General features: G+C 44.7%; 2 protein-coding genes across 2 annotated transcripts in view; one reads left to right on the plus strand and one right to left on the minus strand.

Annotated features, from left to right (window-relative positions):
- gigyf1a (GRB10 interacting GYF protein 1a) overlaps window positions 1-9,197 on the minus strand; it is a gene marked incomplete at its 3' end in the record, with an annotated part of 33,458 nt that extends 24,261 nt beyond the window's left edge. Inside the window, exons 1-8 of the mRNA XM_080547390.1 lie at window positions 9,107-9,197; window positions 8,832-8,895; window positions 7,863-7,992; window positions 6,023-6,118; window positions 4,400-4,538; window positions 3,178-3,286; window positions 582-793; window positions 40-242 (exon numbers count right to left, since the gene is read on the minus strand). Of these exons, the coding sequence (XP_080403516.1) occupies window positions 40-242; window positions 582-793; window positions 3,178-3,286; window positions 4,400-4,538; window positions 6,023-6,118; window positions 7,863-7,992; window positions 8,832-8,866 (924 nt within the window). The 5' untranslated portion in view covers window positions 8,867-8,895; window positions 9,107-9,197. The remainder of the gene's footprint in view (window positions 1-39; window positions 243-581; window positions 794-3,177; window positions 3,287-4,399; window positions 4,539-6,022; window positions 6,119-7,862; window positions 7,993-8,831; window positions 8,896-9,106) is intronic.
- Window positions 9,198-26,216: 17,019 nt separating this feature from the next.
- Window positions 26,217-27,724, plus strand: pop7 (POP7 homolog, ribonuclease P/MRP subunit). Its single transcript, XM_080547526.1, has 2 exons — window positions 26,217-26,290; window positions 26,693-27,724. Exon 2 carries the CDS (start codon window positions 26,695-26,697, stop codon window positions 27,133-27,135), a length of 441 nt encoding a protein of 146 aa, XP_080403652.1. The 5' UTR covers window positions 26,217-26,290; window positions 26,693-26,694; the 3' UTR covers window positions 27,136-27,724.
- Window positions 27,725-27,764: the final 40 nt, after the last annotated feature.

The raw sequence follows: 27,764 nt of genomic DNA on the forward strand, positions 1-27,764 counted from the left end.
CACACACACACACACACACACACACACACACACACACACCCTGATAGGGAGGAAGGCCCCTGTGGCATCGAAGGTGCCCATCTCTCCGTCCTCTTCGTCAGTGCACCACTCAGGCAGGTCCCTGTTGTCCACGTGTCTGTGGCCCCCCTCTCCAGGCCCCCGGAAGTCAAAGTCAAACTTCCTGCGACGCCCCTCCCCCCCGGCCTCGTGTTCCCGCCAGCCTGCTGACCGAGGACCACCGTCTGAGAGAGAGAGAGAGAGAGAGAGAGAGAGAGAGAGAGAGAGAGAGAGAGAGAGAGAGAGAGAGAGAGAGAGAGAGAGAGAGAGAGAGGGAGTTTCAATCAAAATGTAGCGGGACAGACATTAACAGAAGATCTCCATTGAAGATGCATCGGGCTTCTGTGTCCAGGAAACCAGCCCAGAGAACAGGGGGAGTACAGTGTTTCCATGACAGCGCCCGTGTGAGTGAGTGAGTGAGTGAGTGAGTGAGTGAGTGAGTGAGTGTGAGTGTGTGTGTGTGTGAATGTGTGTGTGTGTGTGTGTGTGTGTGTGTGTGTGTGTGTGTGTGTGGACTACTCTACCATCTCTGCGGACGCCTGTCAGTCTCCAGTTGCTCCCTGGCTCCGCGGCCGCCGCCCTCTCCTCCTCCTCCTGCTCCTCTCTGAGGGTGCGCCAGTTCTCGCTGTCCGAGCGCGTGTACTCCTTCCTCACCGCCACGGGCACCGCACCGGCCTCCTCAAACCCAACGCGCACTACATCCCTCCGCGGGAGGGGCTTCTCAAAACGCCTTTCACTGCGGTCGAGAGAGATAGGGGAGAGAGGGAGAGAGATAGGAGAGATAGGGGAGAGAGATAGGGGGAGAGAGGGAGAAAGGTAGGGGAGAGAGGGAGAGAGATAGGGCAAGAGTGAGATTAACCAGTCAGATATGATTCCTCTGCCGTTTTGATTCATTCCTAATCCAAACTAATCCCCCCCCCCAAAAAAAGGGCACTGCCCTAAACTGGTTTAGATCCTACCTACAGGACAGAAGCTACTATGTCTCCATTGGCAACTTTGTATCTGACCAAATTAAAATGACATGTGGGGTTCCCCAAGGGTCAATCCTTGGCCCCCTTCTATTCAATCTCTACATGCTTCCATTGGGACACATCATAAAAAATAACAAAATTGCCTACCACAACTATGCGGATGACACTCAAATCTACATAGCCCTCTCACCGAACGACTATAGTCCCATTGACAATCTCTGTAATTGCATTGAGCAAATAAACGCCTGGATGACACAAAACTTCCTCCAACTAAACAAGGACAAAACAGAGATAATTGTATTCGGTGCACCTGACAAAAGATCGAAAGTCAGTGCAAAACTTGATTCTCTCTCTCTTCGCACTAAAACACAGGTCAGAAATCTTGGTGTAATTCTAGACTCCGATCTAAACTTCAACAGCCACATAAACTCGATAACTAAATCAGCCTACTATCACCTGAAAAACATAACAAGAATGAGAGGTTTTATGTCCAAGCAAGACCTTGAAAAACTCATCCATGCATTTGTTTCGAGTAGACTTGATTATTGTAATGGTCTACTAACAGGCCTATCTAAAGGAGCTGTTCGTAAATTGCAGCTCATCCAAAACGCCGCTGCTAGGGTCCTAACAAAAACAAAGAAATTTGAACACATTACACCAATCCTGAGATCCCTGCACTGGCTACCAGAGTGGACCAAAATACATATCAGATCTCCTCCCACCCTATATTCCCGCAAGGTCCCTAAGGTCAGCTGAGACAAATCAGCTAATAATTCCAAGAGTAAAAACAAAACACGGTGCAGAAGCTTTCAGTCACGCTGCTGCATGCTCCTGGAACAAACTCCCTGAAGAAATCAAACAGGCCCAAACCCTTAAAATATTTAAATCTAAGCTAAAAACCTTCATGTTTTGCACCAGTTATGATTAAACACAAACACTTCTATCACTTTCCATTAACTATTGTCTTTTTAAATGTTTTATCTATTTACTTCTTATATTTGCTTTTATTCATTGTAATTTTTATTTTCTTATGCTCCTCTTGCTGTATTTTTAAATAATGCATGTAAAGCACTTTGAATTGCTATACAAAGTCTCTCTCTCTCTCTCTCTCTCTCTCTCTCTCTCTCTCTCTCTCTCTCTCTCTCTCTCTCTCTCTCTCTCTCTCTCTCTCTCTCTCTCTCTCTCTCTCTCTCTCTCTCTCTCTCTCTCTCTCTCTCTCTCTCTCTCTCTCTCTCTCTCTCTCTCTCTCTCTCTCTCTCTCTCTCTCTCTCTCTCTCTCTCTCTCACACACACACACACACGGGGTTGGGGTGTCATTTGAGACGTAGCCTACGGAACATTCAGGTACTAGTGAGAGAGGGAGGGGCAGGGTTCCCACACCTTCTGAAACATCACATTCAAGCACCTTTCAAGGACTTTCAAGACTAAATTCCCTCAAATGCAAGGACCCAACACAGCATAGTTTGAGACAGATCTAGATGAGAATGTATGTGTTTTTACTACCATACAGATATATATATTTAAAAAAAAAAAAATCTACTCACTAAATTGTTGGTAAAACTTTTATTGTTTATATGTGTGTGTGGCTAGATGGACAAATCTATATGTATATATGTATGCAGACATGTTTGAGAGGGAGCGGTGGGTGGAGGGCAGGGAGAAAAACAGAAAATATTCATGCCTTTTTCAATGTACATATCTTCTATACTGGAATAAAAAATATAAAAAAAAAAAAGGAGATTGTATATAATAGGAACTATCCGCTCACAGACAACAATTAAAAAGAGAGTTGAACGTGTGAACACTAGATGGTCTCTTGCCTTCTCTACCACAGCACAGCAAAACAATATGTTGTGAAATATGTGTAAATTTAAGCAATACAGAGACTTATTTACTAGTTGACGAGCTAAGTAAAACATGTTTGAATATATAGATTTTAGAGAGGGGGGGGGGGGAATTCAAGCACTTTCAATGACCCATGTGTATCACAAACTTTCAAGGACCCGTGGGAACCCTGCTCTCTGAAGGGAGAACATACAGGCACTGGTTGAACGTACAGCAGCACACATGGGGTTGGGGAGTCATCTGAGACGTAGCCACCGGAACATTCAGGTCCTAGTGAGAGAGGTAGGGGGTGAGCGGTCGGTACCTGTTGTCCCAGCTCTGACTGCGGTTGATCTCCCTGGCGCTGCGGCCGAAGCCCACCTCACCATCCTCAATACTTCTTTGGTAGAATCCACTTTCTCCTCTGCCTCGTCCTGAACACACAACACACACGAGGATTAGAAGAACATGAAAATCGCTTTAATCGCACTTTCCTCCACCGTCCCAGACCGGACACTAAACCGTTTACTTTGGGAGAAATGTGTGCAAACAAGGCTGTGTGTACGAGGTGATCTCATACGTCCAGAAGTTAGACGCAGGTGTGGCCTGATAAAAGGGCTGTTTGGACAGGGCCAAGAGGAAGTGTGCTACATCCAGATGACAGGTTGAGTATACAGAAGAATCTAAAGGCTGGCTAAAAAATAAGCAAGTTTTTCTAAACTGTGCTTGAGCTCTGTGTTCCTGCACCCCCAAGTAGAAAGTTGAGTTGTCGTTCCCCTATATATCCTCAACCATAAGGGAAGGGGACATAAAACTGATCTCAGGTCAGCCGCGGCCAGAAATTAGTGAGGTCCAGAGAAGAAACGCAATTTCTTTTGTGTGCTCGCAAAGCGCGCCCTGCCGGTATGTTTCTAGGTGTCTGCCGAAGTGCTTGAGGCCTAAGTACATACAGTACATTTGTGCACAGTAATGAGCAGGAGAAATGTCTGTCTAGTTACACACGGTGAACTCCGTCTACGATGGCTAGCCCTATTTATTAACCCTAACCCAAGCTAGCCTGCATTTCTGGACGAGCAAAATTCATACCAAAATCATTCTCTGCTTCTCCTCTCTGTTGCTTCTGTCTGTCCTGCTCTATGTTATCCTCTCTGTCATGGTCACGTTTTTCTGTGCTTTCTTCTGTTTGTTTGTTTACAAATAAATCTAGCGTATTCTGTCATCTTTTGGGGCATTCTTCTTCTCTTACTGGTCTGTCTGATTTGTGTTCTGTGGGAGGAGGGATCAGGGAGGTTGATTAGACCTTATTGATTCATTTCGAATGAAGGGTTGCAATAACCGCTGCCATAACTAGGAGATAACCACTGCCAGGCAGACACAGGATAGACTGGACATCAACTCCTGATTATACAATTATATAGCACCATTAAAAAAATAATATATATATATATATATAATATATATATATATATTTATAGCTGGCTACGGCCATGAGGTCAGCCTTTATTGGCAACTTCCTACTTGACTGCTATTCAGGTTGGGTTCCTCACCTCGGCCTCCTCGTGTGGTGCCTCTGCCTCGAGCCACGCCTGCGGGGACCGGCGCCCCCACTGCTCCTCCTCCTCCTCCCCCTTTACCTCCCATGAGTCTCAGCACAGCCACGCTGTTCACAGACATGGAGAAGTTCCTCTGCACGGAGAATGGAAAAACGCATAGAATGTAAGTTCACTGTGTGTGTCCGTGTTTGTTTGTGTGTGTGTGTGTGTGTAAGAATGTGCGGAAGAATGTGTGAACAATTATGTAGGGGTGTGTGTGTGTGTGTGTGTGTACAGGGGGGTATTCCACGAAGCTCGATAAAGTTCTAAGCCTCGAAAATGTTAGCTTGCGTTCGGTGCCATCAATGTGGCTCAAATAATTCGCTGCTTGGTTGAGCTCCTTCTGAGTCAGATATAATTACTCCTCGCGACCAGGCTAAAACACAGGCTATGGTAAGACGCGCGTCAAAAAAGGCTCACAGGCGGAAACTAAACCCCGAACGACAGTTCCTCATGTGTCTTTTAGGAAATATTAGTTCCCACTTCACACGAGATAGATAGATGGATAGGTTGACTGTGTGATAGATAGATAATTTGATATTTTGAAAGTGTGATCGATCGATAGATAGTTTGATTGTGTGATAGATAACTTGATATTTTGAAAGTGTGATAGATAGATCGATGGATACATAAATTAAAAAGTGTAAAAAATAAAATAAAATGAATAGGTATGTCTATCAACTTGCATTGCTATCATCACAGCGGTCTGGCTGGCGCAGAGGTTAAGGCAGTCGGTTGGGGTTCCAAAGGTTGCGAGTTCGAGACTTGACTAAGTGTTTTTTTTTTTTTTTACATTTAACCGAAGATTTCATGCAAAGGCTTCCAACACCATTGTAATCGTGTCAGTTCTTGTAAATTAGCCTGCACCATAATTTTATAGCCTACATACTTTTTTAGATGAGATTTTAGATTAGATTCAGACAACGAAATGCAGTAAAAAGTGTGTCTGAAGAGGGATTCGAACCACGTCTAAAAATGACGAATAAATCCTGTGGCAGCGGTCGATACCACTAGGCCATTGTGGCGTTATGACGATTGGTAGCCTGCTGCTGATATCACCACAGTAGTAATATTCATTTATTAAAATATGAACATATAACAATAACTGGGGCTAGTATGACCTACGCATTTAATCGGTCAGCAATTTCTTGCCAAACCATTTCCCTCGCCTTGTTAATTGCGGCAGTATTGCACTATTTTACATCTTATTTTTCCGTCTTCATAAAGATCAATAATTCGGGAATGCTGCGCAAATGTAGGACCCCTGCAGAGTGGAGTATCTTCATTTCGACAGATCGACTCTTCAGGGCTCTTTATGTCTGCGTGCACGCGCCCATATCGAAGATTTGTAAGCCTGTCTTCTGTGAACACTCATCACACAAGGCTGATCCTCGTTCGAGGAATCACCTGAGGCTTGAATTCCAATCTCGAGTTGCCTGATCGCCGCATTTATTTATATCGCCGCTATACTAAGCCACCTTTAGTGGAATGGCCCCCAGGTGTATAAGTCTAAATGTGTGAACAGGTGTGTGTGTGTGTGTGTGTGTGTGTGTGTGTGTGTGTGTGTGTGCGTCTGACCTGCTCCTCCTCAGTGAGAGCAACCAGAGCCAGTGGCTCCATCGGCTCATCTTGCAGAATAGCAGCAAACTCCTTATCCTGCATCTCCTCCGGGACCTGAACATAACAACCAGAACACAGTATACGATGTCAACATCATATCCTCTGAGATTTCACCAGCACACCACAAACTCTACATAGCAGATCCAGTTATAGCCAATGAAATAGTTTCTACCTGGTCCAACCAATAGGCTATAGCCCTATACCCCTTACCAGACTGATTCTCTAACCTCCTCCCCGAAGTGTGCACTCATTCACTCCCTCTCATGGAGGGCTGGAGGTAGTTTCCACACTATATACTGTCTAACACTAGAGATGCTCCGATCAGGGTTTTTGGTGCCGATCACCGATCACCGATCACTGGAATCAGTGATCTGCCGATCCGATATCACCGATCACCGATCACAGCGTCGAAAATGGCAATTGAAGCATTCTATTTATTGTGTAGCATTATTTATGTTTTTAATTATTCTTAACACCATTGACATTGTATATTAAGTATTCAAATGAAATTAGGAGATGAGAAAGTATCATGAATTGACGACCATCTGTTTTATTGAATTCACAACCACCTGTAGCTTACTTCAGGAAAAACAAATAAAATGTGAAAATAAAAATCATAATAAATAAAATGTACACTGTCACATCAAATGTGCAACATTCCACTCGAATGAGAGGAACTAGGGGCTCTTAGAGAACTTGGAGCTTACTGTAGCTTTCCTGAGGAACAATAAACATACCCAAACTAAACTGCAACATAAACAGGCTATAGCCAAATATAAAATACTGTTTCAAGTCAGTCAGTTTCAAGTCATATTTAGGAGGAGATAAGACAGCAAGTCAGCAATAATCAATAAAACAAAAAAACAAAACATTGCACCTAAGGAGATTTCAGACTCAAACCTTACTTCTGATTAAGCAGCATCACTGGTAGATTAGCCTAGAGAAATACAAGCATCTCAGCGTTTTTGGCACTCAGCCTGTTCCTCTTATCATCTAAAATATGTCCTGCTCTGCTGAAAAGTCGCTCGCTATCTACACTTGTGCAAGATGCACAGAGGAAGACCTAAAACTCACGCGCTAATAGTTGTTATTATGGGCCAAGTGACTTCCTGCTCGCGGGGTCACATGACGTCGCTGAACACTACCTACACTACGCTCGTGAAGTCGCGCTGAAACTCTGACCAGCACTCGTGGAACGCCTCTCGTCCAATCAAAGCACTCGGTCCCTTTATGACGTCGAGCCCAGTGTGCGCTTCGGCGCTCTCTGAGCGAATCGACGAACGCAAGAAAAAATGCCGTATGATATTCGTGGTATTGAAAGACCTTGCGTGCGTTCCTCCCCGAGGTATTTCTTTTGAGCAGACATTACAAACGGCATATTTGTTGTCTCTTTCCGACACTGTGTAATATTTCCAGACTGGCGACGCCATTTTGTAAATCGGTCGGGTTTGATCGGCCGTTTTGAGAACTCCGATCAAAACCGATCAAGGCCATATCGGCCGATACCGATCGGCGCCGATCAGATCGGAGCATCACTATCTAACACCTATAAGTACACACTCCCGTAGAGAGAAGAGTGGAGAACTGGACCACAGCTTCTATGTGTTAGAGTTCCTCCCATAGATATACAACACTAGATAGGCTGAAGTCAGACACCTAATGCACTGGCATGGAACAATTTGGCATCTTAACAATTAATTGTTACCAATTTTGAACCAGCTATAACAGGAACCTATGGCATATTCTGTTCATAACAGTTGTATTTTCTGTTCTATTCTCTACGGTTCCTTCCTCTCACCTTGTTGTCGTTGACATAAAGTGCTAACATCTCTTCTCGGCCGTAGCGATAATCGGCCAGCTTGTACTTTGGCATGGCAGGGGAGGGAGGGGGGGACGTCACACTTCCCCCACTGGATAGTGCACGGAGCCTGGGGGAGGGGCACAGGGAGAACACAGTCAGGGAGAGAAATACGCAGGACAGGGCCATACAGAATGTAATATATACTCCAGTGACACCCTCAAACAGTCATATCAGAGGCCTTTCGATTAGTGAAAGTGAAATATTTCGAATGTTGTAAATAGCATTGTAATACATTTATAGAGTTATTACATTTTCAATCTGAACTTTCTTTTAACATTGCACCATCCTGAACAGCCAGGACCCAGGACTAACGTGGCTAAAACACACCCGACATAATATTTACTTCCCAATCTCAGCATGTCATTGAAAAATGTGGTTGTGGACAGAGCATGTTCGAAGGCCTATCCTAATAATAGCTCTCTATGTTCATGTTTTTGCTGTGTCAGAGGCATATCATATGCAGATGGTACTTTTGCAGAAAAGGGGAAAAAAGCTATCTAGTATGCTGACCGTACAGTACATGTAAACGGAGGAATAATCTGGCATTTGGCTGCGTACCAAGAATGCACACAGCAGTCACACTCCATTAAGAGATGGCCTGGTACCAAAACAGGGCCTACGCCTCCCATTAATCTTTACACAAACATTTACTGAGGGCTGAGCACAGAGGAGAAAGAGGGAGGGGAAATGGACAGAATAGAGGGAGGAGAGGAGGAAGGTGAGAGGGGGAGATTGAAAAATGTAGGACAAGAAGCACATCATAAAGCACATTTTTTTAAGCATATCATAAAGTAAAGGAGTGAAGAGGGAGACATGAGGGAAGATGATAGATGGATAGAGGTATGACAACGTGTGTGGATTGAGAGTGAGTCAGGAGAGAGAGTGTGTGTGAGCGAGGTCAGTTACCATTCTGGGCCGAAGTTAAGTGTCTCAGCAGTCATATTCTTCACGTCCTTACAGAGCTGAGTATCTGGAGTACCAGGAAAAAAACAGCACACTGGTTAGTGTGCGTGCATGCGTACACACACACACACACACACAAACGCACACCAATAATAATAATGATAATAATAATAATAATTGTTTTAGTGCCATGCAATCAACTTGTACAGTAAATTGTTGGAATTTGGTATTTTATGCTCTACTTCCTGAGCCACAGCCGCGCCACATCACACACTTACCCTGTCCAGGTGAGAGGACCAGGCTGGACTGGGCTGGATCAGGCTAGGACTGGCTTAGTTAGGCTTAGGTGAGAAGGCTGAATGGTGTTTTAGCTGTAATCACAGAGCTCCCCAGACACACAGAGAATAGCTGCCTGTTTCAGGTGTTTATGGGGTAGGGTGTTGGGTTGGGTAAAAGGATCGTGTGGTGGAGGGAAGCCTCTGCTCACAGCCAAAAAAGTTGCAAAAATAAAAAATAATGACAAAAAGAATAATGTAGAATCCGTCGACGAAACGAACAAAGTAAAACACTCTCAAAAGTAACAATAATGATTACGATAACATCAGTAATATCACTTTGACATTAAAAATAAGATCATTCATTGATAAATCAAACACAGGAAAAACTAAACAATATCAGGCTGCTGGAACAGCTGCCAGTAGCAGACTCGACTCTCCCTCCTTTCTTCTCCCCCTCTCTCTGTCTGTGTGTCTGTCTTTTTCGCTCCGACTGAAACGTGGCTTGACCAAGACCCTCCAGATAACTCCTCTGATTCCTGTCCTCTTCAAACTGCCAAAACAACAACAGAGACAGCATAGATTAGAGAGACAATGAGCGAATGAGAATCAGAGACCAAATCAATGAACGGTCACATAGAGACACACCCGGTTCACTGTGTTTGGCAGACTGCCCATCATTCTGATAGCCAGAAGGCATTGTTATTGATTTTTGAGTTGCCTTGACACATTATTATATGCAAGTGAATACATTTGGCCTGTGTGTGGAGGCTTTGATTGAATCAACGTGTTTAAGCATTTTGAGCACAGAACAACCATTTTTCTGTAAAGGATAGAAAAATACACAGCTCCAGTCTGGGACTTTTCTATCTTTATATGTATGTTTCATTTATTTCTAATGGCCACGCAAATTAACTATTGACATTCAGAGAGCTTCGGTGACAAATATAATGAATTAAGACCATTTTGCTTTTCAAATATAATGTAAATTGCAAGCCTCAAAGATTACACAGTGATGCCACCCTCGTGTTTCTTGTTAGAGAAACAAGCACCTGCAAACATCATGGCAACAACAGCAGAATACCACTACCAGACTCTATGGTACAACAGGCAGGTAAGGGCTGGCATTACTTCTTCATTATGCAGGTGATCAGCTAAAGACATCCATAGAAAAGTGATGATCCACTCATAAAAGGATCCTTTAATGGATAGAAGGGCATCAGTTAGGCCTAATCTACTGAGGGGTCATGTACAAGATGAACAAGAGGGACCAGCATCTCCACTGGCTGAATAAAGTCTGGAGGATTAAATCATAACTAGACTATAAATGAAGGAGTTTCCTCAGGATTAATTTGGCTTGTCACTTACAGCACTACTCGAATGTATTTACAGTGACATCATATCAATAATGCATATAAAATAAACATAGATAACCGCAAACTAACACCACCAGCCTGGTATAGAGCAGCTTCCTGAAGATCAACATACTAAACTGACATCTTTGTTTTATGGGAACATAACATCACCAATAACACATGATGATAACTGGCAACATGACTCAGTGAAGCAGAAAACATCCCAATCATTGGCCAATAACAACAATCACCTGTCAACTCTCAAACACACCACAGAAGAAGCTTTGCATGTCATGATGCAAGACATGAACAATCAATCACATCTATGTATTATATAGTAGAAGTCATATATAACTAAAGTATATCACTTTGAGAATAATATATGAGGACGTATATTTGAATCTTCCTAGATGGACATGGTGTCTGGTTGTACACAACCTTGTTGACCACTAAGGGCGTCCAACACTGTCAACAGTCAACACCATGGGTCACCAGTGTCCAGTCAACACCATGGGGGACCAGTGTCCAGTCAACACCATGGGTGACCAGTGTCCAGTCAACACCATGGGTGACCAGTGTCCAGTCAACACCATGGGTCACCAGTGTCCAGTCAACACCATGGGTCACCAGTGTCCAGTCAACACCATGGGTCACCAGTGTCCAGTCAACACCATGGGTGACCAGTGTCCAGTCAACACCATGGGTGACCAGTGTCCAGTCAACACCATGGGTCACCAGTGTCCAGTCAACACCATGGGTCACCAGTGTCCAGTCAACACCATGGGTCACCAGTGTCCAGTCAACACCATGGGTCACCAGTGTCCAGTCAACACCATGGGTCACCAGTGTCCAGTCAACACCATGGGTCACCAGTGTCCAGTCAACACCATGGGTCACCAGTGTCCAGTCAACACCATGGGTCACCAGTGTCCAGTCAACACCATGGGTCACCAGTGTCCAGTCAACACCATGGGTCACCAGTGTCCAGTCAACACCATGGGTCACCAGTGTCCAGTCAACACCATGGGTCACCAGTGTCCAGTCAACACCATGGGTCACCAGTGTCCAGTCAACACCATGGGTCACCAGTGTCCAGTCAACACCATGGGTCACCAGTGTCCAGTCAACACCATGGGTCACCAGTGTCCAGTCAACACCATGGGTGACCAGTGTCCAGTCAACACCATGGGTCACCAGTGTCCAGTCAACACCATGGGACACCAGTGTCCAGTCAACACCATGGGTCACCAGTGTCCAGTCAACACCATGGGTCACCAGTGTCCAGTCAACACCATGGGTCACCAGTGTCCAGTCAACACCATGGGTCACCAGTGTCCAGTCAACACCATGGGTCACCAGTGTCCAGTCAACACCATGGGTCACCAGTGTCCAGTCAACACCATGGGTCACCAGTGTCCAGTCAACACCATGGGTCACCAGTGTCCAGTCAACACCATGGGTCACCAGTGTCCAGTCAACACCATGGGTCACCAGTGTCCAGTCAACACCATGGGTCACCAGTGTCCAGTCAACACCATGGGTCACCAGTGTCCAGTCAACACCATGGGTCACCAGTGTCCAGTCAACACCATGGGTCACCAGTGTCCAGTCAACACCATGGGTCACCAGTGTCCAGTCAACACCATGGGTCACCAGTGTCCAGTCAACACCATGGGTCACCAGTGTCCACTGTCCAGTCAACTACACCATGGGTCACCAGTGTCCAGTCTACACCATGGGTCACCAGTGTCCAGTCAACACCATGGGTCACCAGTGTCCAGTCAACACCATGGGTCACCAGTGTCCAGTCAACACCATGGGTCACCAGTGTCCAGTCAACACCATGGGTCACCAGTGTCCAGTCAACACCATGGGTCACCAGTGTCCAGTCAACACCATGGGTCACCAGTGTCCAGTCAACACCATGGGTCACCAGTGTCCAGTCAACACCATGGGTCACCAGTGTCCAGTCAACACCATGGGTCACCAGTGTCCAGTCAACACCATGGGTCACCAGTGTCCAGTCAACACCATGGGTCACCAGTGTCCACTGTCCAGTCAACTACACCATGGGTCACCAGTGTCCAGTCTACACCATGGGTCACCAGTGTCCAGTCAACACCATGGGTCACCAGTGTCCAGTCAACACCATGGGTCACCAGTGTCCAGTCAACACCATGGGTCACCAGTGTCCAGTCAACACCATGGGTCACCAGTGTCCAGTCAACACCATGGGGTCACCAGTGTCCACTGTCCAGTCAACTACACCATGGGTCACCAGTGTCCAGTCAACACCATGGGTGTCCAGTCAACACCATGGGGGACCAGTGTCCAGTCAACACCATGGGTGACCAGTGTCCAGTCAACACCATGGGTCACCAGTGTCCAGTCAACACCATGGGTCACCAGTGTCCAGTCAACACCATGGGTCACCAGTGTCCAGTCAACACCATGGGTGACCAGTGTCCAGTCAACACCATGGGTCACCAGTGTCCAGTCAACACCATGGGTGACCAGTGTCCAGTCAACACTAGGGATGGGACGATTATCGTGTTTATCGTTAATCGCGATAAAAACACCCGCGATAACTTTATCGTGGAGAATTTTAATTAGTTGAATAATCGTCATAATCGGGTTTTTTTTGTTTTTTTTATTATTTTTAAATGACTGGACTTTTTAAATAGGCACTACATTTTATAAACACTGCTTTGTCTGTCTGTTTTTATTGTATGTATTAATGTATGTGACCTATGTGTGTTTTTTTTGGGGGGGTTAATATTTCACAGTGTTTCACAGAGACATGTACACAACAGGACATAACAACAACAACTAGTATCCGTGGGGGAGGTTATTGTCCCATTAATAGTAGAAAACTAGTTTTGCACTTTGTTATGCAGTACATTGTCCATAAACAGAAAATGTTTAAAAACAAAACAAAAACAAAAAAACAGGGGGGGGGAGGAGGCCATGTCACATATCAGAAATAAACAGAAAAGAAAATGACACAACAAATGCCATAATATATGGGGGGATCACCCCCATCGGAGACAGCATCCATGTCTTACAGTCCTAAACACAGCGGCAGCACAACACCAGCACAGTAAATAATATTGTGACCCATACATTGTAGATCTGTTACACATTAGTCTTGTGTACTTTCTTGAGTGTAATCCACCAAACCTTTCATTACAATGGCAGCCAGGCTGGTACCAATATAATCTAAGAACGGAGACCAAATCTTATAGAATGTCTTTATCTTACACTTAGACCTATTTGTCAGATATTCCATAGGAATCATATCAAAAATTACCTTGTGCCATCCAGCTATTGTAGGCGGTTTGCAGTCTATCCATTTCAGCAATATATTTTTCCTTGCACAAAAAGTGAGGATACACAGAAGTCTTTTGGAATGCATACTTTTAAGTTGTTTGTCTGGGAACCCAAACAATAGACACATGGGGTCCTTATCCAATGTAACATCTAGAATTAGATGAATTTTATCCACTATACCTTTCCAGTAATCATCTATATATCTACAGGTCCAAACACAATGAACAAAGCTCCCAACCTCGGTAATACACTTTGTACACATTTCCGATTTGTTATGATCCATTTTATGTCTAAGTTGGGGAGTAATCTGCAAACGTTGTAGTAGTCTAAATTGCGTTTCCTTCGTCCTATTACAGATTGAGATGTCGTTTGCCGATTGCCATATTAGTGACCAAGTTGCTTCATCAGTATTAATGTTCAGGTCATTATTCCAGTCTTTGGGCGTAAATGCAGGTTTGCCTTTATCATATTTCGAAAGTGCTCTATACCCAAGCCCCAGAATGCCTCTCGTCTTTCCAGCAGAGACTATCTCCTCCAGCGGAGAGGGTTGGTGACAAGAGGCCAGTGACTTTTTGGCTATTTAAAAAACTTTGTATCTGAAGGTATCTGAAAAACTCATTTCGTGGTAGGTCATATTTCTTACATAATTGGTCAAATGAAAGTAGTATTTCCGTATCATATAAATGTCCGATAGTAACCATCCCTTTGCTGTCCCACCGCTTGAAACCCCTATCCGTGGCACCAGGGGAGAAGTCTATGTTGCCCCAAACTGGCGAGAGGGAGGATGTCATAATCGTATGTTATAAATAAATAGTAATATAATTGAGATTTCTCACATTTGCACTTTAACCTATCTTGAAGCTTTCAAGTCTCTAAGCCACAAGGCTAGCACTCAGTTTGATGACAGAAAAGTGTCAGTGTTCAAGTTTTGTTTGACAGTATTTTTTTCCTTTATTTATGCAGTGATACCGTATAATTTATCATTACCTTATTTAAGATTTTATTAAAGATTTTTATTTTTGTCAAGATGTTTTTAAAATGATGTTAATGTTATTAACATGATTCAATAAAAATACAACAAAATCTAAGTTAAAGTGATTACAGTGTGTTTTATTGGCTTTTTTTTTTTTTATTCTCGCGATAATATCGTGGATCGCGATTATTTTGCCCACGATAATCATGACATGACATTTTCTAATCTTCCCACCCCTAGTCAACACCATGGGTCACCAGTGTCCAGTCAACACCATGGGTCACCAGTGTCCAGTCAACACCATGGGTCACCAGTGTCCAGTCAACACCATGGGTCACCAGTGTCCAGTCAACACCATGGGTCACCAGTGTCCAGTCAACACCATGGGCACCCAGTGTCCAGTCAACACCATGGGCACCAGTGTCCAGTCAACACCATGGGTCACCAGTGTCCAGTCAAAACCATGGGTAACCAGTGTCCAGTCAACACCATGGGTAACCAGTGTCCAGTCAACACCATGGGTAACCAGTGTCCAGTCAACACCATGGGTGACCAGTGTCCAGTGGGTCAATGTGAACACCAGGACTAGACTATATTAAATTCAATAAACTGCCTCCTTATGGGTCAGAGTCAAGTAGATGACGGGATGGTTGTAGTTATGACAGACAGGTGAGTTATGCTAATCCTGTTTGAGAAGGGCTGAGCTAGCTAATGTAAGGCCAGTTCAGCTTCAAAAGTTGGCTAAAATGAGGCTAGCTGGCTAGTAGGAGGACGTCCCCCTGGCCTGGGCTGCTGTCTTTGAGTTTATCGATCAAATAAACATATATATATAGTTCTCCGACATATCCAGTTACAGTTGCATAACACACCAGCTAGCTATATATCGGCCGTGGTTCACTGGCCAGGTTCATAGTGACACCAGATCTGTTGAAGGGGGCGGAGTGTCCCCGCGTGTGTGAACACCACCTCCCCCCCTCCCTCCCTCCTCCCCCGGCCGCCCCTACAACTCGACCCCGCTGCTTCCTCAGGCCTAGTTAGACCAGGGTCTAGCATGTCCCTCCACAGCCTCCACACACCAGTAACAACGGGCATGCCCTCGTCCTGCAGCACACACAACCTCTGGTCACACACATGTTTGCATTGGATAGAATAGAGGAATGTGCCTATGTTAAAACAGGCCATGGTGATGAAGTGTGATTCAGCCATGCAACACTGCCCACCGTCCCAGAGCCAGGGGGAGGAACCAGGGCTTACCTTCTCTGAAGCGATGGTTTGATTTGTTCAAAAACGTATTTTTGTCTAAGCTACAATCTTCACTTTGCATTCAAATACGTGGTTTCCTCTCTTCTTCTGCAGATGTCCTCCTCCAACAGAACGGTGCCGATACTCTCGTTAAGTCGTGCTCAATGTTGTAATATTGTATTTATTACTCCCCCATCTCCTCTGCTGCGTGTTGATGTCTGCTGCTCTTGTTGTTTGTGTTGAGAGAAATGGCCGTCGCTCCACGCACCACGTGACCGGTGTAACGAGCGGTTGACCAATGTTTAGCTTGACATGCTATTTCAAGACACATCCACCCCCGCTTGTATAGAAGCATATAGTAGACTCAATTCAAATGCTAATGCAATATGAGATTGCAATTGCATGTTCCACTTTTGCATGCATTCTTTCAGACAATATTCAAATTCAAATGCAATTCTAATGATTTGCATTTTCATTTTCATGTACCCGATGTGCACATTCGCTGTCAATATTAAAATTATAATGCAAAGCCATTTGACATTTTAATTTTCAAAGTCATGCGCTGCTTTGTAGCTGACAAAATTCAAAAGTTCATTCTAATGTGCAAATGACTATGCAATCCCAAAATAGCATATTCATTTGCCACTTTTGCCTGCGTTATTTGAGTCAATATTCAAATTGTAATGCAATAATGTGATACGCAATTGCATTTACATGTTCTAGGAAACACATCCGCTTTACAGCTGACAAAATTCAAACTCTCTATGCAATTCAGTGATACGCAATTGCATTTACATGTTCTAGGAAACACATCCGCTTTACAGCTGACAAAATTCAAACTCTCTATGCAATTCAAACGCATCCGGGTACTTTGCTCTCCCGTCATGTCTACGCCCCTTTTTGGGTGATAGAAGTGTAGAAGTTTGACTGGCGGTCAATGGACATTTCTGGTCTTTGCTACTTTAATCCGATAAAATAAGAAAACCGTAGTGCTTTTTAGATATTAGGAGCCCAAATCCGATGGCCAGTTAGGCAAACTATTATATAGTGTCGTTGCCGATCAATGATCGACGTCGTTATATAGAGAAAATTAATGAAATAGGGGTTGATTCATCAGAGCAGTCATACGTCATCTCCCTGTCATCAGGGATTTGTCGATCTTTGATTTGATTTGCCGTGTAAATCCCCAGATGAGAGTGTTACATTAGTTTTCTTAAGATAGGATAATGACTAAATCTGTTCAATGGGCATTTGCCTACTGTTAATCAGTGCCTACTGTTAATCAGTAGCCTGTATGGTGTATATGAAGATGTTATAGCTAGCTAGCTAGCTACGATTTATCATGGAAAATAATGAACAGCAAGCTAGATCCAAAACTAGGGCCGGTGGAGGAGGGCAAGTGTCACATTGGACAGACTACCGAAACAGAAAAATAAAGTATCTTAACTCATTGACTGCCAAAGACGCCAATTGGCGTCTTATAGAATAGTAACGTTGACTGCCAAAGACGCCAATTGGCGTCTTATAGAAAAAGAAAAAAAAATTCGCGGGGATCGCGTTATTGACATGTTCTACACCTAGCGAGTGAATTTCAGACTTGGGTGTAATGTATTTCGGTCCCAGATGGGGGCAGTAGTTCGATAAAAGCCTGGAGAAGGAAGTGGCTTGCTGTGGGTTGTAGTAATGGCGAAACGGATCAGGGTATGTGCCAAACGCGGCGCGGAGCATTGCGGCGCGGAGCATTGCGGAGCATCGCGGAGCAGCGCGGCCATCGCGCGACTCTTCAAACAGTTCAGAGTCGGATGATACAGAAAAAGTGCAGAAAAATAAAATAAAATAAAAAGTTCTGCAGAAAAAGCTCGTTTTCTCTGTTTATCGGTCAAAATCAGGTGTTTTTGCTGAAACCACCCTATGTTCTACGGCCGATTTCTAAACACTCAAAGAGGCTAGAAACAAACTTTCTTTTTCTGATGAAAGAAGAGAGTCTAAAGTTTTGGTAGATATGTTCAATGTTTATGTAGTCCGAAAATTCAATATTTGGTGGGTCTTCAAAGTTCAGCGAAAATGCCCCAAAAGTCTGGCAGTGTGGAGCTCTCCGCTCTGAACATGGCTGGCAGTCAAAGAGACGACAGCAAAAGTGATGGATGTCAGAAATAGCCTACATTACCTGGAGATTCAATAAGGTACTTTTATATGACAGGATATGGGTTAGGGTTATATGACACCTGTAGCGAGATAGATAGATAGAGCCAAAAGTAAAAAGTCACTGAGAGACGCAACCAGGGTCTGGCTGGTAATTGTGTGATGCGCCAAACAATCCGCTGAGATGAAAAGTACGTTTTAGAGCATTTATTGAATAGAACAATCAAACTTGGCGACGTACAAAAATAATCCATAAGCGATCAAAACCAGAAAAATAACAAACAATGCGTATAGAATATAGAATAGAATAGAATAGACTTTATTGTCCTTGTACAGTTGCCTATACAATGAAATTGTAGTGGTTCTTCTGAAGGTGCAAAAACAGAAAAACATATTCACATATTCACAAACATATACACATAACATATCACAAATATTACACACTAGACAAATTCAAAAGCAAAAATGCTATAAAACAAGCTAAGAGACAATGAGGTCCGTGGTGTCAAGTGCAAATAAAGACAACAATATTATTTATTAAAATAAAAACAACTATAAAAGCAAGCTAAAAGACATGAGGTCAGTGTCTCATCTGGTTCTTCATCAGTGGTTCATCTGCGTCATCTGCGTATAATGCGGTCAACAAAAATACATCGCTCCCCTCTCTCTCCACTACCGCAATGCAAGCAGGTGCTTAAATTACCTTGCAATATCACCCCCCATAACCATATGACTTCTCAATACGGTGATCAAGGCAATAAACAAACAAGTAAACTCACAATAAACCCAGCCTGTTAAATACCCCCTAAATCATATTCATGCCTCCTACAACACCTCAGGCCTTTGGGTGGTTCATCCACATGGATGGAGGCAGACTGAAAGTCTGTAATCCTACTTTGATTGTTTGTTTATTGCCTTGATCACCGTATTGTGAATCATCCATCTCATCAGAGGAGTCCTGCATTGCAATCATAGGGGCGACCGCAGCACGCTCACGGCGCTCCCACACACCTAGCCTGGGTGCTGATTTGCCGAACTGGTTCCCTTTAAAGAGACAGGGGACGGCTCCTTTCTTCAGCCTCCTTATTAACCCACCTGCAGCTGGCACAGCGAAATCACCTGGTTCAAAATGCTGACTGCACACTTTGCTGTTCTTGGTGACACGAAATGCGTCCCGCCGAATCTTCGCTAGCCACTTAGCATTTGCCTCAGAGTTGCTTGGGAAGGAATGAAAACTTAAGTGCGAATTATAGCACGCCGAATTCACACATTGTGGCACACAACAGTGGTCAGTGGAGCCTGATTCACGTCGTTGGTACGTGAACCCACGTTTTTGAATTGTTCCACTCATGACTGCTAATAAGTAATGTATTGTATAATAACTAATGTAATATGACGGCTAACTAATGACTAGGATGTCAACATCCGGCTACACCGGAAGTTCTTATGCAAGTAGACGCACCCGGAAGTTCCGCAGCGCGACGTTAATGCAACAAGCCTATACCTATGATGTCACTCCCATAATCCTTCAAACATGTCAAAGACGCATTCTCTGAGAGTGTTCCTCGCCGCGCGGCTGACGGCCGCGGCAGAGGAGATATTTGGGGCAGTTGAACAAACGATGGTCGAATACCAGGAGGAAGTGTCCCGTTCAGAGAGAGAGGTGGAGAGGCTGCAGAGCCTGCTGGACATTCTGCTGAAACCTGACATCAAACTACACAGAGTGGCCGGAGGTACGTGTCTAATGTCTGTGTCACTGAGTACATATATCACTAACTGTAACTGGAGCATTCCCAGATTAATGATGGTCACTGACTCATGGACTGATGGTTTATGTCGTTTTTTTATTCATTCATAGAATTTCCTTAATAAACACACCTTTAAGAACTGAATAAAATAAAAAATAAAACATGTTGTCACAGTTTGTACAACATAGACCATAAACAATATATTTAATACCATAACATAACAACAATATCCGTAGATATCAATCAAACAAACTATATCCGACAGCTGACCAATAGCATGACACCAGTAGTTAATAACGCCGTTGCTAGGTTACAGGACCCCAATTGAAATAAGCCAGTGGCTTTCTTGGGTTTTTATCCTGTTAGTTGACCTTGTATGTAATATGTACTTTCATGTACCTACTTCTGCAAATCTTCTAATAAAGTTTTCAATCAATCAATCAAAACAGCTGAGCTAACAGTACACTGCTGACGTCAGCATGTTAGCCCTAACCAATTCAACATTTTTTTAAATGTCAGTGTAATAGTCAGTGTAATAGTAGGCTAACTTACACATTCAGCAGTTACAAATAATTCTCCAAAACATACCGTAAGACAGCAAAATACCGTTTCAGACGTCCAGCCAGGTGCTAGGTTACGAGGTAGTGGATTAGAACATTTAATTCCTTACTTAAATTACTACTTTCTCAACAGATTCATTTGTTTGTTGTAATGTTTCCCGCCTCGTCTCGTTAGGCTTCCCTACACGCCTCGCGCAAGGCAAGAAGTCGCGGTATAAACACCATATTGGAAATCAAAATGTACAATTTCAAATTAAATACAAAGACCCCAAATATATACAATATAACTTCATTTACACCATGAGCAACAATCGCAAATAATAATGTCATTATCATCTGTTCAACTTGTCACGTTTTCTTGTAGACTACTGTTGATATTTTATATATATTTTGAGTTTGATATTGTTTGATTGTTGCGTTGTTGAGGAGTTGCTTACCCTATAATTACATTATATCCTGTGTAAGTGACCATAAACATTTGATTTGATGTCAAATCCCCCCCCCCAGAACTAGTCCAGCAGGCCACCGTCCCTGGCCCTGAAGCGGACCTTGCCCCAGAGCAGCGGTGCTGTGGGCCGGAGTGGAGCTCGGGTCAGTGGTGGAGGCCCGGGCTGGACCAGGGAGACCCAGGACCCGAGACCACACAGATCAAAGAGGAACTGGGTCCGCTCAGTATCAGTGAGGGGGCGGAGGAGCTGCAGGCCGGCGCCATCGTCAGGTTCATCATGACGCCTCACCTCCTGGCCTGTCTGGCCCCGGCCCCGTCCTCACACCTCCACCCACCCCGGCTAGGAGACCACGACACCAGGACGGACGTCGTTTCCCTGACGACGGGGCCCTCTGTGGCTGAACTGAGCGAAGCAGAGCCGTGTGGCGAGGACTACACGGTGTCCGTGGCAACAACCGTCGCTCCTCCGGTCGCTTCTTCCCCGTCCAAACCGCCGTGGGGCGTAAACGCGCAGCAGCAGCAGTCCCCCGTCGCCACACAAGGCCACGCCTCCACAGAGGCCACGCCCCTCGTCCCACCGGCGCCCCCCCGCGGTATCGACGCCTCCTTCCCTCGTTGTTGTAAACTGTGCGGGATGTCGTTCCGCTCCGTCGCTCCTTTAGCGGCGCACGTCCTGACGCACACGGGGGGGGACGGGGAGCGTCTGTGCGGCGTGTGCGGACTGCGCCTCGCGTCCGCGGAAAATATGGCCGCCCACCTTCAGGCTCACCTGGGGGCGGAGGCCGGTCTCCATGGTGACGGTGTTTGGGCGCCTCCTCCAGCGGCGGCGGTGGCGTGTCACCCCGGCCTGAAGGCGTTCCGCTGCCCGGTCTGCGGCAAGGCGTTCGCCACCAGCGACGAGATGACGGTGCACGAGAGGGTTCACACGGGGGAGAGGCCGTACCGCTGCCAGGTGTGCGGTAAAGGTGCGCTACTACCTCTGCACATATACTGTACTGTATATCTGCACACTTACCTATCACTTATCATTGTCACGTGTTTCATTTATATCGTGTATCTTATACCACTATTTGCACTTTTGGAGATTAGAGGTTAGATGCTAAACTGCATTTTGTTGTATAGTACTTGTACTCTGCGACCACAATTAAATCTAATCTTAATCTAATCTGATTTTATCTAATCTTAATCTTATCTGATCTTATCTAATCGTAATCTAATCTGATCTGATTTTATCTAATCTTAATATAATCTGATTTTATCTAATCTTAATATAATCTGATCTGATCTAATCTGATTTTATCTAATCTTAATCTAATCTGATTTTTTCTAATCCTAAACTAATCTGATCTGATCTAATCTTAATCTAATATAATCTGATCTGATCTAATCTAAAGGGTTCGCTCAGGGCACGAGCCTGAAGGTCCACATGCAGCACCACAGCGGGGAGCGACGGCACCGCTGCCACGTTTGCTCCAAGTCCTTCTGCGCCAGCAACCACCTGACGGCCCACATGATGACCCACACGGGGGAGAAGCCCTACCTCTGCAGCTGCTGCGGCAAAGGGTTCATCTGGAGCGAGGACCTGAAGAAGCACATGCGCATCCACACGGGGGAGCGGCCGTACCGCTGTCTGTTCTGCGACAAGGCGTTCACCCAGAACGGGAACCTCCGGGCACACATGAAGAGGACGCACGCGGCGGAGACGGTGCTGCAGGCTTTGTGACGGACGTCGGACGTTGTGTCCTACAGACACTGCCGGTCTTGGGTCCTAAGGGACGTTGTCTCTTTGCAGCGCTTCTAAACCTGTGTCAGAGGTTGTGTGTTCAGAGGTGACCTTCAGAGCCCTCCCCCCCACACACACACACACACTTATAGATCTCCCTGATTCCCCCCCACTGATCGAGGCTGGTGAAGGGTCAGGACAATTATGCGTTCCGTTTTAATTGAGTGTGTATCGCCATTTTTATTTTATTCCACCGGGAACCGTGTTGAAAGTGTGTGTTTTATTCATGCTTTCCTGTGCTGTCAATAACACTTTCTCAGGGACTAAGGGCCGGTTTCAGAGACAAGGCTTAAGCCTAGTCCTGGACTAAATCACACTTTCAATGTAAAATCTCCATTGAAGATGTTTTTTAGTCTAGGATTAGGCTTAAGCCTTGTCTGTGAAACCGGCCCTAAATGTGTCTGTTGATGTGGAATTAAACCAAATACAAATCAAATCCAATTGTTGATTTTCCTTTTTCTTCCTCAAAGTGAACAGAACATACAGATTCCACTGTGTGATGACAAGCATGTGAAATTCAGTTAGAAGACAATAGTGAACTAATAAAGAAACTTGGTTGTAACCTGGCTAAATTCCATCAAGGTCACCGAAGGACAATCCAGCCTCTCGACTCTCAAAATAAGCCTGGATTTTCCTTTAGTGACGTTGATGGAATACCCCCCTGCTTTTCTAGAGGGCAACAACATTCTATAGAGTAACAGCAAGCTGAAGTATAACCAACATAAACTAGACATGTTTGATATTAGCCACCTGATAGACAATCAACACAGAGCCTAAAATGATTCATTAAGAGACATTTACTGTTGTAGACATGCAGTAGATGGACAGAACACACACCCACACACGTTCTGGGAGCTGAAAGTTTGTCTAACTTTGGCCATGTCAGTTGCTATAAAAACATGCAGTCCTCGTAGTTTCAGATTAACTTTATTTATAATTATACATCATGACATTGAGGTGCGGACAATGCTTTTGTTACTTGCCATGAGTTCAATTTCAACTAATACAACATGAAAGATCCTTTTAATGCCACACCAAGGTAGCTGGAATTTGTTTTCAGTAGAACATGGTGGCGACTTCTACATTCACCACATATACAGCAATGAACACTATAATACAGTGCAATATAACATTATGTACAATTATAATTGTACCAAATCTAAAATTATGTTCAATTAGTATGTTGGTATTTTTCTAGATGATCCTGTAAACTGTGTCTACGGCTGAAAGCTTTGTCACATTCCAGACATTTATAAGGCTTCTCCCCTGTGTGCACCATGTGGTGTCTCTTCAACTGGTTACCTGTGGTAAACGCTTTATCACAGAGGGTACATGCGTAGGGCCTTTCCTTCGTATGACTTCGCTGGTGGGTGGTGAGATAGTGGGCTTGAACGAAGCCCTTTCCACAGACCTTGCACTTGAACGGCCGTTCACCAGTATGATATCTTGTGTGTACCTCCAGTTCGGAATTTGACTTGAAAGTCTTGCCGCAATCCTTGTGAGTGCATGAAAAGGGTCTCTCCCCTGTGTGAATCAGATCATGCCTCACCAACGCAGACGGGCTTAAGAACAGCTTCCCACAGTAGGAGCACGGGTAGCGCACACCCTTGTGGTGCGTGTCTACGTGTTGTTTTAAGGCCGTTTTTATCCAGAAGGTTTTCTCACACTGGGAGCAAGACAAAGGTTTCTCCTGAGAAACGTGACGATAAGCCATGTGTTTTTCCAACACCCCCTTGGACCTGAAGGCCTTCCCACACTCCCAACACAGGTACGGCTTCTCACCGGTGTGTTTCCTCTCGTGTATAACAAGTATTTGATACCCGTTGAATCCCTTCGGACAATGGGAGCACTGGAACGGGAGATCGCCGGTGTGAGTCCTCTCGTGTCTGATGAAAGCTCCTAAGTCAGAGTAGCTCTTGTGACAGTAGGTGCTGACAAACGGTCCGCTGAACTCATGGACGTCCTGATAGTGTTTGTTGAGGAATCTTGTCACTGTGAAGCTCTTCTCGCACATGGTGCATTGGACTGGTTTGTGCTTAAGGTTGTGTACTGCTAGCGTTTCTGAATCTGGGCAAACCTTCCTGCACTCGGCACAGTAGAGTGGGTTGTGGGTAAGTTTGTGTGCTTTCAGCGTTCGACCACTCGACGGGATCTTCTCGTCGCACCTTACAAAACTGTTTCATGTGCCTCCTCAATCCAAAGTGAAACTTAAACTTCAACCCACAGTGAGGACAACAGTGTGGGCGCTTCTCTGAGTGCGATCTCATGTGATATTTCATGTATCCCACACCCACTATATTTTTACCACAAACCCGACAGGACCTAACATGTTTTGGTCTTTTGGTCACACTGAGGAATGACGGGCCCTGGGGTGCGCTGGTGGACACATCACTGTCCTTGTCTCCTATCTGAAGAGGGACATCACTTGCTTCCTCAAGTGACCGTTTCCGGATTGTACTGCAAAATGGCCCTTGGTCAATCTCACCACTAGCTGGAGGCTCTCGTTGGCTGGAAGGGCTATCCTTCCTGCACGTCTCATGTCTCATTGTGTTTGTTCAAGTTTACGGCAGATTTGTAAGTCTTCTCACAGTACAGACATTGATAGGGACCCACACTGTTTGTGTGGGTTCTCATGTGCTTTTCCATTAACGCAGGACGCTGCAAAACCTTACTGCATACCGGGCACGTTCGACGCGCGAGAAATTTCCATTGACCGCCAGTCAAACTTCTCCACTTCTATCACCCAAAAAGGGGCGTGGACATGACGGGAGAGCAAAGTACCCGGATGCGTTTGAATTGCATAGGAGTTTGAATTTTGTCAGCTGTAAAGCGGATGTGTTTCCTAGAACATGTAAATGCAATTGCGTATCACATTATTGCATTACAATTTGAATATTGACTCAAATAACGCAGGCAAAAGCGGCAAATGAATATGCTATTTTGGGATTGCATAGTCATTTGCACATTAGAATGAACTTTTGAATTTTGTCAGCTACAAAGCTGCGCATGACTTTGAAAATTAAATGTCAAATGGCTTTGCATTATAATTTTAATATTGACAGCGAATGTGCACATCAGGTACATGAAAATGAAAATGCAAATCATTAGAATTGCATTTGAATTTGAATATTGTCTGAAAGAATGCATGCAAAAGTGGAACATGCAATTGCAATCTCATATTGCATTAGCATTTGAATCGAGTCTACTATATGCTTCCATACCTAAAAGCTGTGCATGTTTGTGGGTCTGCTTGACAGACAGCAACGTTAAACATTATAAGCTATGTTGATATATTAGGTCATAAATAATCGGCTAATTTAATGGAACGGGGAGACTTTTAGTTGAACCGTCGGATTTTATTCGGGTAACACGATGACCCAAACTAAACACCTCTGAGCTCAGATGAAGAAACAGCGACATATGTCCGACCACTCGGGCGGTGGCGCAATAGACGTTTTCACCATGTGGAGAATGTTTTGTTTTGTTTTTGCACAATAATATCCGGGGCACACAAAGATAACCTTTGTAGTTCCGGAAGTTCTGAAACCGTGCAGCGCTGTAGAAACGAGGAACAGAAGGATTTGGGCTGAAAAGCAGCGAGTGAAGGTACAGTATGGCTGCGATGCCTTGCTACTGTTGATCGTCTGTTCAAAGGAGATCCCTCCATGCATCAGCCTCACTCAGACTGTTACATTTACATTCAGTAGACAACATCATGGCATGTTTGTCATGCACACAGACAGCAGAGGTGGTCATTCATCATTCCCTCACAGAGAATACTGCATATGGATACATGTGGTTGCATGCCATTTCACAACATGATATATGTTTGATTCTGTTGTTGCCATTGTGTTTATTCCTATAATATGTATAAATATTGATCTTGTGTCTTTACCATCTCTAGTTCTTCACCCCAACCCAACCCACCCTGTCTCCTAAATTTCGTTGTTTGGTACCTGTACTGTAACAATGACAAATAAAGTCTATCTATCTATCTATCTATCTAAGAGATGACAGAGCCACGCAGCCCAGTCTCTGTGCCTCAGACCCCCCCTGGCCCCCCTGACCCCCCAGTGGACATGGACCCCGTGGAGTACACCCTCCGCAAGCGGCTGCCCAGGAAACTGCCCAAGCGCCGCAACGACGTCTACGTCAACATGAAGACGGACTTCCGGGCACAGCTGGCCCGCTGCCAGAAGCTGCTGGAGGGCGGAGCCCACAGGGAGATCTGCATCCACGGGCTTGGCCTGGCTATCAATAGGGCCATCAACATCGCCCTGCAGCTCCAGGCCAGCAGCCAGGGGGCGCTGCAGCTGGCAGCCAACACCTCCACGGTGGAGCTGGTAGACGACCTGGAGCCTGAGGACCCAGACGAGGCCGGAGAGCCCATGACCCGCACCAGGAATAACTCTGCCATACACATCAAAGTGTTCTACCCAGACCCACAGTGACCTGAGACATGCTGCCTGCTGAACCTGCCCCTAAACTGCTACTGTGGCTGTTGAGAAGCAGCTGATTCAGATGTAGGGAATTAGGAGAATTATCTGTGAACTGAATCCTGAGTTATGTTCTCAGTTTTTTGTCATCAGTTGTTGTCAGTTGTGCTGTTGCAGTGTGTTTGTCAATATCAAGGTGTTGCATCCTTTTTTTACGACCAGTTCCTTTGCCCAATCTGAGAAGAGATCAGGCAGGCCGCACTGAGATCAGCTCATCAGTCTTGGTCCCACCGGAAATGATTGATGACTGACACTAAAGGCTATTTTGATCACATTTGTAGGTGCCCAAGAGAAAATGTGTCCTGCTTTGGATGAAGATGTGCCTGTTAGGTCCCACTTCTACATATATATATACCTATATGAGTAATAATATGTTCTTCCTATAGCTGTGAACATTGTATATTATTTAACATTTCAGTCATTTACTGATAAAAGTTAGGGATGCTCATTTAATTCAGGCAGGCCGACCTGCTATTGATAACTATGGTCTGTTTAAGACCTCTTATCTTTTTTTTTATTGATTTATTCGTCAACATAACAACTGTATGCCATTTTTTCTATTTAAGTCTGTATAAGTGATCAAT

Source organism: Nansenia antarctica, assembly GCF_963989245.1.
Source record: "Nansenia antarctica genome assembly, chromosome: 17".
In the NCBI taxonomy this organism is placed as follows: domain Eukaryota; kingdom Metazoa; phylum Chordata; class Actinopteri; order Argentiniformes; family Microstomatidae; genus Nansenia; species Nansenia antarctica.

Coding starts and splice junctions, on each gene's coding strand:
- pop7 (XM_080547526.1), top strand. CDS start 26,695: ATGACAGAGCCACGCAGCCCAGTCTCTGTGCCTCAGACCCCCCCTGGC.